Here is a 15,455-nt window from a genome sequence, read left to right as displayed (position 1 = left end):
GTAAATAGATGGCACAGTTCAAATAGTTCTTATTATCACAAATGGCCTTTGTTGTTCACAGTCTTGGCTATTTGCACCAGGATAAGGGACACACTCAGCCTCCAGGGCTTGGTATAAATGAGATTCCCAAGGGGCCAGGGGTATTCTTGTTAGGTTAGAAAAAAAACCCTCCAAATGGCAGCAAAAACGGTAACAAGTCTTTACACAGAGTCCCAGATTACATCGTCACCAGAGTGAAGACTCCAAGAGGAAGTCCTCAAAAGATCTAAAAATGGTCTTACTCACAGTTCTCCAAATGCATAGTATTCAGATCCTTTGATGGAAAAGGATCCATTCAGGAATACCAATTCTTCTATGTTCCTCTTTCAGGGCAGGAATGGAGTAGCAAAAATCTTCCTCCCAAATCTTTTTAAACAAAAAGTATTTTCCCAAAAACTGAGTCCAAAAAACCATCAGAAGGCCCTTGCAGCCAATCACTACCATACCATTATCCTCCAGGATGGTGCAAAGAAGAAAGTCTTCCCTAGTCTAAGCCCCCAGGGAAAGATTTCCCCGTGATCTCTCTCCAGGTAATGCTTAGGAGTTTCACAAGGCTTCTTACAAAGGAAAATTCAGAAAAATCCCAAATCAACCTGGAATGCAGGTGCTACAAGCCAGAGAATGGACTTCGAGAACAGCTTCCCGATCTTTTTCAGGGACACCAGGCTGGTGTACCTGAACCACAAGTAGGCCCAATAATAAAAAAAAAAAGGTTAAAAAACTCCTGCACCTCGGCTAACTCCAAATCTTAGATTGCACTGCCCCAAGATCTCAGGAAGAGAGCTGCTTTTTTAGCCACTAGGGGATGGCCATCCCACCCTCAAAGGGAGGGACTGCACTGAATAGTGCCTCCCCTAAGTACTAACCTGTACTATTCCTAGCTAAAGGACAATATTGTAATGAACCCCAAGGTTAACTTGTATTTCACGGTTAAACTGTTCCTACGCATGTTCTAATGTTACAATGTAAAATGGTACGACTCCCGTCAAGCCTTTATCCAGTTATAATGTGAACTGATGTGATGTACCCCAACGAATGTCGGTATATAAAAGCAAACAAATAAAAAAAAATAAAATAAAAATTACATACATATTCATTGTGGATATCCTGAAAACCTGGCACTCGAGGACAGGAGTGGGCTACTCCTAGAATAAAGCAGGAGTACACAACTCTAGTCCTGGAGTGCTACAGAAAATTCTGGTTTTCATATTATTCACAATAACTGTGCATGAGATACATTTGTATGCACTGCCTCTATTGTTTGCAAATAGATGCCATACATATGCATTGTGAATATTGTCAATAAACAGGACTGTTCATAGCACTGCAGGTCTGGAATTACCTAAGCCTGGAAAAATTATTGTTATACCCTTCTTACATGTAGCCATTCAGCACCAGTGCTTCCATTAGGCAAACTAGGCAGTCAACTAGAGCAGGAGTGCTCAAACCGGTCCTTGGGGGCCCCTCCCAGTGATTCAGGTTTTCAGGATATCTCTACGCATGAGATTTATTTGCATGCACTACTTCCTATCTATGCATATATTTCTCATGCATATGTATTAGGGATAACTTGAAAACCTGACTGGCTGGGAGGCGCTGAGGACCAGTTTGAGCACCCCTAGCCTAAAGCAGTGCTTCTCAATCCAGTCCCCAGGGCCCACTTGGCCAGTCAGATTTTCAGGATATCCACAATGAATATGCATAAGAAAGATTTGCATATAATGGAAACTGCATGCAAATCTATCTCTTGCTTATTCATTGTGGATATCCCAAAAACCTGACATTAGGTATGCCCCCCAAGGGCGAAGTTGAGAACCACTAGTCTAGACAGCAAAGATAGTGGTAGTAGCAAAATACTACCAGAGTGAGGTCCAGAGGCAATACCATCAAGGAAGGGAACATTCAGGCCGATACAGTAAGGTGCGCGCACAGGCCACTCTCCTGTGCGCATGATTCAGTAAATTAATTTATTTAAATTAGGGCTCGCGGAAAAAAGAAGCACTAGGGACACTAGCGTGTCCCTAGTGCCTCATTTTGGACAGGTGTGGTGGCTGTCAGCGGGTTTGACAGCTGACGCTTAATTTTGCCAGCGTTGGTTCTCAAACCCGCTGACAGCCATGGGTTTGGAAACCGGACGTCAGCAAAATTGAGCGTCTGATTTTCAACCTGCAAGCCGTGGGCCGATTTCACATTTTTTTTTTTAACTTTCGGGACCTCCGACTTAATATTGCAAACTGCTTTTCTGTGCACTTTCCCGGTGCCAAGAGAAATTAATGCCTACCTTTGGGTAGGCACTAATTTCTGAAAGTAAAATGTGCGGCTTGGCTGCACATTTTACTTTCTGAATCGCGCGGGCATAACTAATAGAGCCATAAACATGCATTTGCATGTTGCGGGCGCTATTAGTTTTGGGGGGGGGGGGGGGGGCGGTTGGACGCGCATTTTTGGTGCGCTATTACCCATTACTGAATAAGGGGTAAAGCTAGCGTGTCGAAAACGTGCGTCCAAATGCGGGTTAACAGTGCGCTCCGCTGGAGCGCATTGTACTGTATCCGCCCGATTGTGCTGCAGACACTGACGCCAGTAGTTAAGCTGGGGGAGGGGGCGGAGATGTTTGTGTGCGAGACCAAAGCGTTGCCTAGAACCAGACATACTTACTCCTGCCTTGCACCTATTGAGTCCACTGCCCGAGGTAGGAAGGAAAGTCTCAACTCCCAAATGTGTAACATAATGTCATGCAGTTCTTGCAACTCACAAAAAGGGTTTGAGTGACTACCATTTTTTGTCTGTTACTATATATCCAAATTATGCGCAAGTATTTTTCCAGCTTTCAAAATCTGTTCCCTTGCTTTAACCTGATGAAGTTCAACACAAAAATTTTCAAAAATGTACGAAATTGGTCAACTAAAAAAAAAATTTCTCAATTTTGTCAACCTTTTTTTCTACATATTAGTCGAACATTAATGTACCTACACAAAGTTACAGTGTATGTGAAAAACAAAAAAAAAACCCACTAAGGTAAAAACTCAGACAGCTCCCAACAGCTAAACGCAGTTCAGGAACTGGAAGCGCCGCGCTGCATTCAACCTCCTCATCCCACCCCTTCCAGCCACTAATTGATTGGTTCATGGATCCCAAGGGCAACTTGCTGGATAATTCAGAACGAGGCTTGGAACTCAAAACTGCTCTGGGATCTGCGTGCTACGTACATGCGCTGGAAGAGGCCGGCCGCTCCACGGTTGGCCGAGGGCTAGGACGCTGGGCGCGGCCACGTATGGCGGGAACATTCGGATAACGGTGGCTTGAAGAGTGCTGCTGGAAGCGGTTGGGTGTTGTACGGGCATTTTGCATATTGATCTTTATCGTGTGCTCGTTCATCCCGGATTACAAGCCAAGGCCCTTTTTGTCGCTTATTCCCCGGACAGCAGAGAGTGGGGGAGGAAAATGGAGCAGCGCCGCCCTTCCCGAGATCTGTCCCCGGCCCGCGGAAGAGAGAACAAGCTGACCCGCAAGCGAGGGTTCCAGGCCGGGGGGCAGCCTGCAGCTGCCGGAGGGGGCGACGAAGCGGAAAAAAAGATCTCGAAATTTGTGAGTATGCAGTGTGCAGTCGCAGCCTTCCTGCCCTTTCCCGGACGGAAAAGGGGGGTGCATGCCTAGCCTCCTTCGCACAGCGCTGGTGCGGAGTTAGGTTGGGGATGGGCGAACGCCAAGGCTGAGCCCGGCTTTGACGTTTGGTTACGCAACTTAAACGCCTAGGAAAGGAATGTGCGGGAGTGAGTGTTCATTTCTTAAGAAACTGAAGATGTTTGCTTTATTTTGTTTTGAGTCTTATTTATGGAGTCGTGCTAACGTTTATTTCTAGACAAGTTCTTTGTTGTTTTTTTTTTCCAGCTAATAGGAAGTCTAATGTGTTATTTCTTGCGCTCCTTACCACTTTAAGTGCTCAAGGCGCGTCATAAGTTCAAAATGTTTTTTCTTAAACCTTTTATTCTCATTTCCATTCGGGAGCTCAAAGCGCTTCAGGTCAACAAGTAATAAATTACCGGTATATAGTAGAATTATAAACATAAGACAAATGCTGCCTTTAGGGGCTTTTTCATTTTACTTTCAGAATTGTAAGCTCTTTCTCTACCAGGGACCTGGGGAAGTTTGCAACTGATGTAAAGCCGGATTTACCCCCTTTTGTCCTTAGTAGACCGAAACCAATTTTGTTGTAGGCTATTTGTATTGTAATGTGCCAGTAAAATACTAGCTTGACTTACACTGGCTTAGGAACATCGTTTATGCCTTGCAACTCCCCAGAGTGGCAGAGCATTGACTCTTTTGACATAAGTGTTAGTCTGTCATTCTGCATGCAAATCAATGAAGAGCTTGCTCTTAAAAACCCCAAATTCTGTGATAATTGTGATGAACCACTGGCTTGTACGGCAGAAGTATCCACCAACAGCTTTTTTACAAAATTATGATGCTTGACCTGAAGGTGAACATCAAGAACCTAAGGTGTATTTTTATTAACACAACAGGAAAGTAAAAAGTGGAGTACTTATAAATTAGAAAAACAAATAGAAGTAGGTGGACCACACCAGTAGATATGGAAATGAGTGGTACACAAAAAACATAAATATGTAAAAATGTGATAAAATATTTCAAATTTAATTTCAAAAGCATATTTACAATAAAATCAAACATAAAATTAGCATAATGATAGATACCTGACATGACCATGTTTTGACAAGATGTCTGCTTCAGGCGTGATTATATATTTGATTGTCTAATTCACTAACAAAAAAATGATAACCTATCAAAGTAGTAAAGCTAAAAAAAACACACAAAACACCAAACATAAAAATCATCTACTAGGACTAAAAAAAAAAATACAAATTGTAAAATATTACAAATTTAAACATAGCATTTCTTAGCATCCAGTCAGATGAATCCAGAACAAGTAGGTTATGCACCTCTACCAGCAGAAGGAGACGGAGCAAACTAATGTCACTGTATATATTAGATATGTGCATTCGTTTTTCACGAATTAGACAATTTCACTCCCTTTAGCGTGCACTAGCATGAAAATTGGGACCCACAAAAAAAAAACAAACTGCGGGAAAAACTAAATTTCCCATGTGGGCTCAAATGAAGCCCGATCTTCATTTTCATATATCAATCTATCCCTGCAGTGATGTCAGCCTGCCAGTACTCTGTCTCCAGCATATCCCTTACTGGGGATTTCTTCATTTTGAGAGAGGAGAATTAAGAAAATTTGCCCAGCTCTCCTGCAGTGATACCAAATGGTCCCTCCCCCAGTTAAGAATTTCTGAGGTGATTTCCATGGTCCCTCAGATGAGTGCCTTGGTTCGGTAGCTGGTTTTTAGCTGGCATGGACTTAGCTGCTTAAGCATCTGAAAGGCAGTGGGTGCAGGAAGCCGAGCGTGTGGTGACAGCACATGCCTTCTCCTCCCACAGGCGAAGACAGTCTCTGTACTTAGCCAGGTAATGCTCAACTCTGGTAATTTTAACAAAAAAAAACCAACCAAAAAACAGCTAGATGCACGCCTCCGCTCAGCGCATTATTGGCTGTAATATCACCTATACCTAAGAAGCTTAAGCGCCTCTTTCTTTGCATTGCCTGTCTTATTAGGCATCTGAGCCAGGAGTGCTTGTTAACTTGTGCCAGCACTGGTTGGAGGCTCAGGGAGCATTATCTTCCTCTGATTTCACTAAACCTGGTTCTTTCCAGCTGGATGTAGGTCTGGGTAAAGATGACTCAGGTGGGGCACCTGAAATTGCGCCTCCCCTAACTCCCTCTTTAGCAGGGGATGGTAACTCGGTGAGTACGCCTCAGGTGCCTCCTGGTTTGGATACTTCTTTCCAGGGGTTATAGTCTTTTCTTCAGGCTCAGTCTTCAACCCTGTACTCTACTCCCAGAGCAGAGGTGTGCAGGTAGGAACCTTGCCTGGACCGTCTGTTAAGCGCAGGAGTACTCCTAGAGTGGCAACGGGACTTCCTGATAGAGATCCGTATGGCATGGATGATGGTTTAGATCCTGACTTTTTTGAGGATGGTGAAATTCCTCCAGGATTGGAATCATATAGAACTATGCTATGGTTCTTTCGTAGAGATGAACTGCCAACTCTGATTTCCCAGACCTTGGAAATGCTCAGGGTTCCTGGGGCACATTCTGTGTCTGAGCCAAAGAGAGATCCCATTTTGGTTTCCTTATGTAAAGCCTCTCTTGTTTTTTCCCTGTTGGAAGCCATTCAAGAATTGATTGATAGTGAGTGGGCTGCCCCAGAAACTAATTACAAAGGGGGTTGGGTTTTGGAAGGCCTGTACCCTCTGGAGCCAGTGGTAAGAGCGCTTAAGTTTTCCGAAGGTGGAGACTGTACACATAAGTGAATTTAAGCAAATCACTATTCCCATGGAAGGAGAAGCAGTCTTGAAGGATGCTCATGATAAAAAGATTGTCTATCCTTAAGCATTTGAAGCAGTGGTAATGACCTTGCAGATTGCTTCTTGTTGTTCCTTGATGGCTTGCTCTTGATGGCTTCTCTCCCAGGAGGTTGATGACTCTGGGATAAGCTCCAGGGCAGTTATGGAACTAGCTGCTGCCTTCTTGGCAGATGCCGGCTGTGATTTGGTCCACACTTCAGCCAAAGTAGCAGCCAGGCGTTATGGTTGAGAAATTGGTTGGCAATGTGACCTTCAAGGCTTACCTCACCAAATAGCCCTTTAATGGCTCGCTTTTATTTGGGCTCATCCCACTCTCCACAAAAGCAATTCCTTGCTGATTGATCTTTATAGTACTGATCAAATCAGTTTATTACAAATCTTGTGTTCTGCAACTTCCCAAATTAATTTGGTCCAGCATGGATCACACAATACATTCATAAAATTCATAACACAAATAGTAATAAATCACAATACAACATACATGCTATTCATATATTAGTGTGTTTATTGAACTTCATGTTAGCAGTTTGTGATGTTGCAAGTATTGATTAAGTTTTCTAATGCTGTACTGGGATGGAATTTGTATGCCATGTGAATATGTTGTAAATTAAAATGGATTAGTGTAGTTAAAAAAAAAAAAAAAAGTGCAGTAAATAGCTCTGTTAATCAAGGTGAATCAAGCTATGCATTATCTCATTGGAGTTGCATGGAATTTTATCCTTGTTAAGTGCAGTTTATTAAAATCTGCCATCTTAAATCCATTTAATACTAGGGACTTCATGCATCATGATTAAAGGGGCAAATGTAAGTCTCTCTTTAAAGTAGTTGAACCACATAGGTTTAGTAGCTTAATGTAGAGGCAGTATAGTTTCTAAATGAGGTATAAAATCAGAAGTCACAAGGAGATTAGCTTAATCTTTTGGCTTTGCAGTAATATGGCTAGTGGCATTGAACATCTAGAGATGACTTGCTCTGTAAATTAGTGAATACTAAATGTTTTTTAAATAGGTTTCTTAGAGGCAGCTTTTTGCATTAAATATTATTTTCTGATGTGCATAAACAGTTTTTGGAACAAATAAGTTATGAAAGTTAAATTGATCTGATATTAAAACTGATTACACGTTTTTAATTTAAAATGTAATTTGTCTTGGGCAGGCCTAATGGCTCAATGGTAATGCTGTGCACTGCAGAGGATCTGGGTTGGATTCCTTGGTCATTTCTTCTGCTGACTGGGGATGCTTTGGAAACAGCATTCACAGCACTTGTAGGGGTAGATATTCCCAAACTTCATGTGACGATGCTGTGTTATGGCTGGATTTTGGGCCCATGGTTGTAGGGTTCCAGAAGGAGTCCTAGAGATGGTGCCTTGCTGAGGATTGCAACCTGATTGACTGGGTTAGGTGAATTAGGAGGGGATATAAAATAAAGGAAAACATTTGATTAGTTGCTATTCAGCTGAAAGCCTGAAGGAGCAGGAGGAAACTGCCTGGTCCCTTACACAAAAATAGCTTGTTTTATTTCTGGCATTCTTATAATTTTATTTTAAGATTATTATAGAATCTATTTAGCAAGTTTGTACTGGGAAGGAAATAAACTTTTTTTGATATGTGGGGAAAGCCACTGCTTATCCCTGGCATAAACGGCATGGAATCTATCTATTTTGGATCCTGTCAGGTACTTGTGACCTGGATATTGGACTTGATGAAAGTATGGCAGTTCTTAGGTTATACTTTTGAAATATTCTTAACATAAACTCTTATAATCCATAATGAATCAAATAAAAGCTGACATGAGAATTTATTTATTTAAAGAGTCTTCTATACCGATATTAGTAAAGACATCATATCGGTTTACATTGAACTAAAGAGCGGAAAATTACAAAATTCTCCAATAGGGCTTTTGCCCAGTGGGATCAATTGCTTAAGCCCTCGTTGCACCCTGTGATGGTTATTGCGGAGATGAAAACTCTCTCATTTTGGTGCCTAGATCCAAAGCTTGTGGAGATAATGTTCCTCTTCGACTTCTACCTCATCAGGTAATGCTAGCAATGGATGTGTCCACCAGAAGCTGGGACATGCACCCAGGCTCAATCCAAACCCAAAAGTATCTGAACTTTTTGTTTCAGATAAATCTCCTGGAGCTACGCTGTATCAAACATGCATTGAGCATGCTCTCATCTCCTTTTGAGAGAGAATTTTCCAACCAAGTAGTGATGATTTATGTGAACAAATGAGGGGGGGGGGGGGGGGGCTCAGGGTGGTGGACCTTCTGCCAAGAATATCTAAGAATTTGGGAGTGGGCTTGCTGCCACAGTGCCTTTCTACACGCACTGTGATCTCCAATATGTAGGCAGATTGCTTCAGCAGTTTTTCACCCTTGCCAGTGGTCTTGAGACTAAAATGTAGTGGACAGTTTCCCCTCTGGAGACACCCAGTAGTCAACTTGTACACATCTGAAGACAATAGGAAAGTCAAAGTTTTGGTCCTTTCTTCAAAGAAAAGTTCAGATGTGCTCTGGACATCTTTCTGCTCAAGAGGGATGCAGATGTTTTGCGTACTTTCCACTTCTGTTGATAGTGCAAATAGTGCAGAAGGTATTTGGATAGTGAGCCTTATCTTCATGGTTCAGACAAGTGTGGTTTTCTTACCTTGTCAAGTTGTCAGTCTGCCCACCAATCTCTTTGGCATCCAATCCGACTTTACTGGATCAAGGAGAATAATCTGTCATCTGAGCAACCCCTCTTTCAACCGGACAACATGGGTATTAAATGCTCACTGTCCAAGGAAGTTGAGAGTATTGTGGATTCAACCAGGAAGCTCTACAGTAGATGAACTTAGTTTTACATGGAAGCTGTTTTTATTTTGGTGTCAGGCAGGCACCCTGAACATGTTTTGCCTGCACTACACAGAATCTACTCCAGTATTCATTCTCCCTCTCAGTACATAGTTAAGGTGCATCTTGTTTCCTTTGCCACTTACCACCCTCAAGCAGATAAGCCAATCTTCATGTGTCTTCATTTGTTGAAGTTCATGGAAGGCTTAAGTCTGAGATCTCCAATTGCCAAGCCACCTATGCCATGGTATCTTGTTATCATTTTTGCACAACTGATGAAACCACCCTTGCCTTAAAGGTGTTTTTTTTTTTTTCTTGTAAAGTGGTATTCTTAGTCACAATCAATTTGGCTAGAAGCATCTATTCATTACCATGTACCATATTCATCTCAAATTTCTTCCAGAAGTGGTTTCAGCTTTTCATTTGAATCAAGTCTTTTTATTTTGCCCATGTTCTTTCCAAGGCTGCATGCATATGAGGGGGAGAAGACTGCTTTGTTTGTATTGCAAGAGAACTCGACCGCAACATCGGGCTTCACAATTTTTCGTCTCCTACAATCCTAACAGACTGGGAATAGCTATTGCCAAGCACATGTTATCCAACTAGTTAACAGACTATATTGCACAATGCTATGCTCTGGCTGGTCTCTAGATCCTAATCTCTGTCAATGCTCATTGATTTTATTTATTTTTATATATGAATTTATTCCAAGAAAATCATAATGGTTCACAAAATTAAAAAAAAACAAACTTAACAATTGCAATTAAAATATAAATCCTCAAAGTGTCCAACCCAATTAAAGTATATATCTTCATAAAATAATACATAAAACATATCACAATAAAATAAAGCAAAATAATAAAATCAAATTAAAACAGAAAAAAATAAAACATGCAAAATAAGAAGAGGCAGAGGCAATCTCCTAATAACCCTTGGGACTTCGATGTTTCATATTTGCTCACAAAAAGCCTGCCGAAATAACCACATTTTTAAGTTCTTCTTAAACATCTGAAAATTACTCTGAAGCCCTTAGATTATTTGGTAATGTTTCCATAATTTAGGTCCAGCAAGTGATAAAGCTCTCTCACACAATTTAAAAGGGCAGTAGACCTTTATTAGAACGCAAATTCTGTTGTGGGGTATGAAAGTGAAGTGCAGTCCAAAACATTCCATGTTATCAAGTAAGAGCCATGGCTATCTTAGTGGCTCATCTAAGTGTGATGTCCATTGAAAACATCTGCTAAGCTGTAACTTAGTCATCAGTTCACATCTTCATGTCCCATTCCTGTCTGGAAAATCTCTCCAGAAACAACAGTAGCTTTTAGCAAACAGTGTTGTACAACTTGTTCACCCAGTAGTTCACTCTCCATGGGGCGTTCAGGTTGTGTGTTTTTTAGCAAGTACTCTGCCACACAACCCTAAGCTTGGGACTCCACATATGTCATGGTTAATTCATCCTTGCTTGTTGACAGAGAAAGCAAGTTTGCTTTCTATAAACAGGCTTCTCTGTAGACAGCAGGATGATTTAGCCATGCTTAATACCTGCCTCTCTGGAGAGTCCATAACTTAGCTGAGGAGCTCATGAGCCAGTGTGTATGTGCGCAGGAACTTGTGTGCATGCTCAGTAGTGTTAAAGCTCTATGAGCTCAGAGATCAATCTGTTCAATTGATGTCGAGTGTCACCCTTGTGTCATGGCTAATTCATTCTGCTGTCTATGGAGAGTCCTATTTACATTAAGGAAACTGTGTACTGCTGCTTGAAGATGTAGAACTCTGAAATTAAGACAATAAAGGGCCAATGTTTGCTTCAAGATTAGAGGTTCGGGAAATCTATTGTTGTAACAGAACAATATCAATTTTGTGAGCTTTGCAGACAAGGTTCCATAAGAGGAGAAAAAGTAGGCATGAAAAAGCTGTATCACTGTTTTGAACAGCTGTTTATCCTAATAAGCAGAACTGTTATCAGAAAACACACAATTGAGGTATCACATAATGTAATTTGCTGATGAACTTGGTATCAGATTTTAGTATGCTAAGATTAAATAATCTGATGCCTCTTGCCTTGCAATGGGCTGCAAGCATCCTCTGACATTAGCACTTTCATATCATATACCAGGTTGTTAAATGTATCAAAGCCATGATGTTAACGAATCAAAAATACTTTCTCTTAGTCATAAACAACTAATGATCTTTGTCCAATGAACACTTAAGATATAGCCCAAAAATATTATTTATCCACTTTCCATATGCCCGACATAGGCTCATGTTTCGGTGGGGTCGAAGGCTTTTATCAGGGATAACTATAACACTTCCTTTAATGGGGCTTCTCAAAACTGTTCAAAATGCCCCATGGGAGGTTGCTGGCTTTTGAGTTGGATTTTTGAATGTAGGAACTCTCTTCTTTCTGTTTTAAGTCGCAGACTGAAAGCTTTTGTTAGGAGCCTAGAGTTGGGTGAAATATTTGCAGCTAGTTTATACCCAGTGACTTATCAAATGTTTTTGTGATTTTTATTTGGAAGGAAGCTTTGTCCACCCTTTTCCACTGAAAGAGGACAGAGGTTGCCTAAAATCTGTATGAAAGCCTCAGTTTCTCTAGGCAGGAATGAGCAATTCTGGTTCTTGAGGACCACCAACCTATCAAGTTTTCGGGCTATCCCTAATGAATAAATGAGATTTGGATGTACATTGCGTCAATTGTATGCAAATGCCTCATGCATAATCATAAGTATCCTGAAAACTTGACGATTGGTGGCCTTTAAGGACTAGAATTGTGAGGAAAGTCCAGACTATTTTGGACAAGGAATGTTTGAGGACTTTAGTCACCCCTGTGTCTCATGTTCTGAGATTGTTGCTTATCCAGTAAATGGTAGAGTGGAAGCCATCCTTATCGTGATTGATGGTGCTTCATCTCTCTCCAACCAATCTGGTGCTTGCCCGACAGACCACCTAGGAGATGCATCCAAGGTACAGCAGGGTACAATAGGAAGCAGAGGAGGAAAAACTGGAGAGATCAAGATCAAACAGTAGATCCTAGGTTTTTAGGAGGGCTTGTTCCAGTTTGCTCAGGACAGCTTCAAACTTCAACAAATGAATAGAAGATAACTTGGAGCAGAATTAAGGGATTACAGATTGTCTAATTTACTCTAAAATTTTGTTTTGGAAGCCACCAAGAAAAACTTGAGATGGAGTGCCACACTTTTCATGGTGAATGCAAATTTCAGTAAAGATTATTTTAGAATATTACTAAAAGAGTACTAAGTAATTATTGGCACATCAAAGATAAGAGCATATTTAATGTCTTGGAGGTTTATTCTTTCCTTTGCTCTCCACCCAATCTACAGAGAGGTTTTGGAGTATGCGTTTAGGATTTAGGCCCAGTACCAAATGTGAGCCCCATTCACCTTAAGGAGAATATGTATAATATATACATACTGAACATAATCCTTGCTGTACTGGGTCAGACCAATGTTCCATCAAGTCCAGTATCCTGTTTTCAACAGTGGCCAATCCAGGTCACAAGTACCTAGCAGGATCCCACTGAGTAGATTATCCAAGGGATGAGCAGTGGATTTCCCCAACTCTACCTTAATGGTTTATGGACTTTTCTTCCAGGAACTGTCAACTTCCAGTTACAATAACAGCTTTCTGAACATCCTCTGGCAATGAATTCCAGACCTTGCTTGTGTTAAGCAAAAAAAAAAAAAAGACAAAAAACACATTTAAAACTAATAAGAGAAATTATCACCTAGTAACTTCATTGTGTCCCCTAGTCTTTATATTTGAAACAGTAAACAACCGATTTATGTTTACTCATTATTTTAGACCTTCACCATATTTCCCCTCAGCCATCTCTTCTCCAAGCTGGAGTTCTAATCTCTTTAGTCTTTTCTCTTTATCATTTTGGTTGCCCTCTATACCTTTTCTAATTCTGCTATAGTATTTTGAGATGTGGTGACCAGAACTGCACACAATACTCAAGATGAGGTTGCACCATGAAGTGATAGTTGTCATATTCTGTTTTATTCTCCATTTCTTTCCTAATAATTCCTAGCATTCTATTTTCTTTCTTGGCTGTTGCTGCATGTTAAGCAGAACATTTCAACATATCAATGGTGATACCTAGATCATTTCCTTAATGGTGACTCCTAATGTGGAATCTTGCATTGTAGAGCTATAATTTAGGTTACTTTTTCCCTATGTGAATCACTTTGCACTTTCCCACATTAAATTTCATTTACCATTTGCATTCCCAGTCTTCCAGTTTTGCAAGGCCCTCTTGTCATTTCTCACAATCCTCTTGTGACTTACCACTTTTGAATAATTTTGTCATCAGCAAATGTGATCGCCTAACTTGTTCCCAGGTCGTTCATAAATATTTTAAAAAGCAGTGGTCCCAGAACAGATCCCTGGGGTACTCCACTATTCACTTTTCTGCATTGGGAAAATTTACCCCTTCTTGGTTTGCAATCCACAATGAGACACTTCCCCCTATCTCATAACTTAATTTCCTAAGAAGTCTTTCATGAGGGACTTTGTGAAACGCTTTCTGGATATCCCAATACATTATATCAATTGGCTTACCTTTTATTCACATGTTTTACACCATAAAAAAAAATGGAGCAGACTGGTGAGGCACGACTTCCTTTGGCTAAATCCATGTTGCCTTTGTACCTTTGTCACAATAAACTATGTTCAGCAGTTTTGTTCTTTATGATGTTTCCACTGTTTTGCCTGGCACAGCATTAAACTCACTGGTCTGTATTTTCCTTGATCTTTTTTTTTTTTTTTTAAATTGGCATTACATTGGCACCCCTCCAGTCTTCAGGCATCAAACGATTTTAATAATAGTTCACCATTTACTAATAGCAAGCCTGCAATTTCATTTTTCAGTTCTTTCAGTATTCTGGTATGTATCCCATTGTTTCATCCTCTGAATCATCTTGGGATATCATTTCTGGCCTGAGCATCTCTTACATCTTCCTCTGAAAACTGAAGCAAAGAATTAATTTAGTCTCTCTGATATGGCTTTATCTCTAAGAACCCCTTTTATCCCTTGATCATCTAATGGTCCAACTGACTCCTTTGCAGGTATTTTACTTTGTATGTACCTGTAAAAATCTTGTTTTGCTTCCACAGCAAGCATATTTTCACATTGTTTCTAACTTCCGTATCAATGCTTTGTACTAACTTGCCGATGCTTATGCTGTTTTCCTGTTTCTTCATTCTGATCTCTTTTCCATTTCTTAAAAGATGTTCTTTTGGCTATTAGCCTCTTCTGCTTCTTTTTAACCATGCCAAAGTAGTTTTGCTTTACTTTCACCTTTTCTAATGCATGGAATTTGACTGGGCTTCCAAGATGGTATTTTTAAACAAGATCCATGCTGGATATAAACTCATAACTCTTCAAGCTGTTCTTTTTATTTATTTTTTTTCCTAACCATTTCCCTCATTTTATCAGTCTTCCTTTTGAAAACTAAATGCTGTCACAGTAGATTTGTGTTCTCTCTTGAGTTAAGTCAAATTTGATCATGTTTTGATCACTATTGCCAAGTGGCTACAAGACTTAATTATTGCATCAAATCCTGTTTTCCACTAAGGACTAGGTGTAAAATAGTTTCCCCTCTGTTGGCTCTTATACCAGCTATTCCATGAAGCAGACCTTTCTTTCATCTAGAAACTTTATCGTCTTAGCATGTCCTATTGTGATTCACACAGTCAGTGCTGGATTTTTTAAAAATCACCCATTATTACTGTGCTGCTGATTTTATCTTCCCTAATTTCTTTTAGCATTTTGTCTGTCTTATTCTGGTCAGTTGGACGGTAATATACTCTCACTGCTATTTTATTCCTTTTCATCTGGAATTTCTATCCATAAAGATTCAACATTGCATTTTGTTTCCTGCAGAACTTTTATCCTGTTTGACTCAATGTGCTCTTCAATATATTGTGACATCCCTCCTCCAATTTTGGCCATCTTATTTCAATATAATTTGTACCCTGGTATTAGGGTCCTATTGGCTATCCTCCTTCCACCAGGTCACTTTCTCTTGTGGTACATATTCTAAATCTCCCATCTTATTATTTAGACTTCTGGCATTTGTATACAGACACTTCAAATTGTATGTTTTGTATAT

General features: G+C 40.3%; 1 protein-coding gene across 1 annotated transcript in view; it reads left to right on the top strand.

Annotated features, from left to right (window-relative positions):
* Positions 1-3,230: 3,230 nt before the first annotated feature.
* The window catches only part of DIAPH3 (diaphanous related formin 3), a 1,173,174-nt gene continuing 1,160,949 nt past the window's right edge, over positions 3,231-15,455 (top strand). The window contains exon 1 of the mRNA XM_029602990.1: positions 3,231-3,627. Within this exon, the coding sequence (XP_029458850.1) occupies positions 3,484-3,627 (144 nt within the window). The 5' untranslated portion in view covers positions 3,231-3,483. The remainder of the gene's footprint in view (positions 3,628-15,455) is intronic.

This window comes from Rhinatrema bivittatum, chromosome 5, assembly GCF_901001135.1.
Source record: "Rhinatrema bivittatum chromosome 5, aRhiBiv1.1, whole genome shotgun sequence".
Taxonomy (NCBI): Eukaryota; Metazoa; Chordata; class Amphibia; order Gymnophiona; family Rhinatrematidae; genus Rhinatrema; species Rhinatrema bivittatum.
This window is presented reverse-complemented; position numbering and strand designations above follow the sequence as displayed.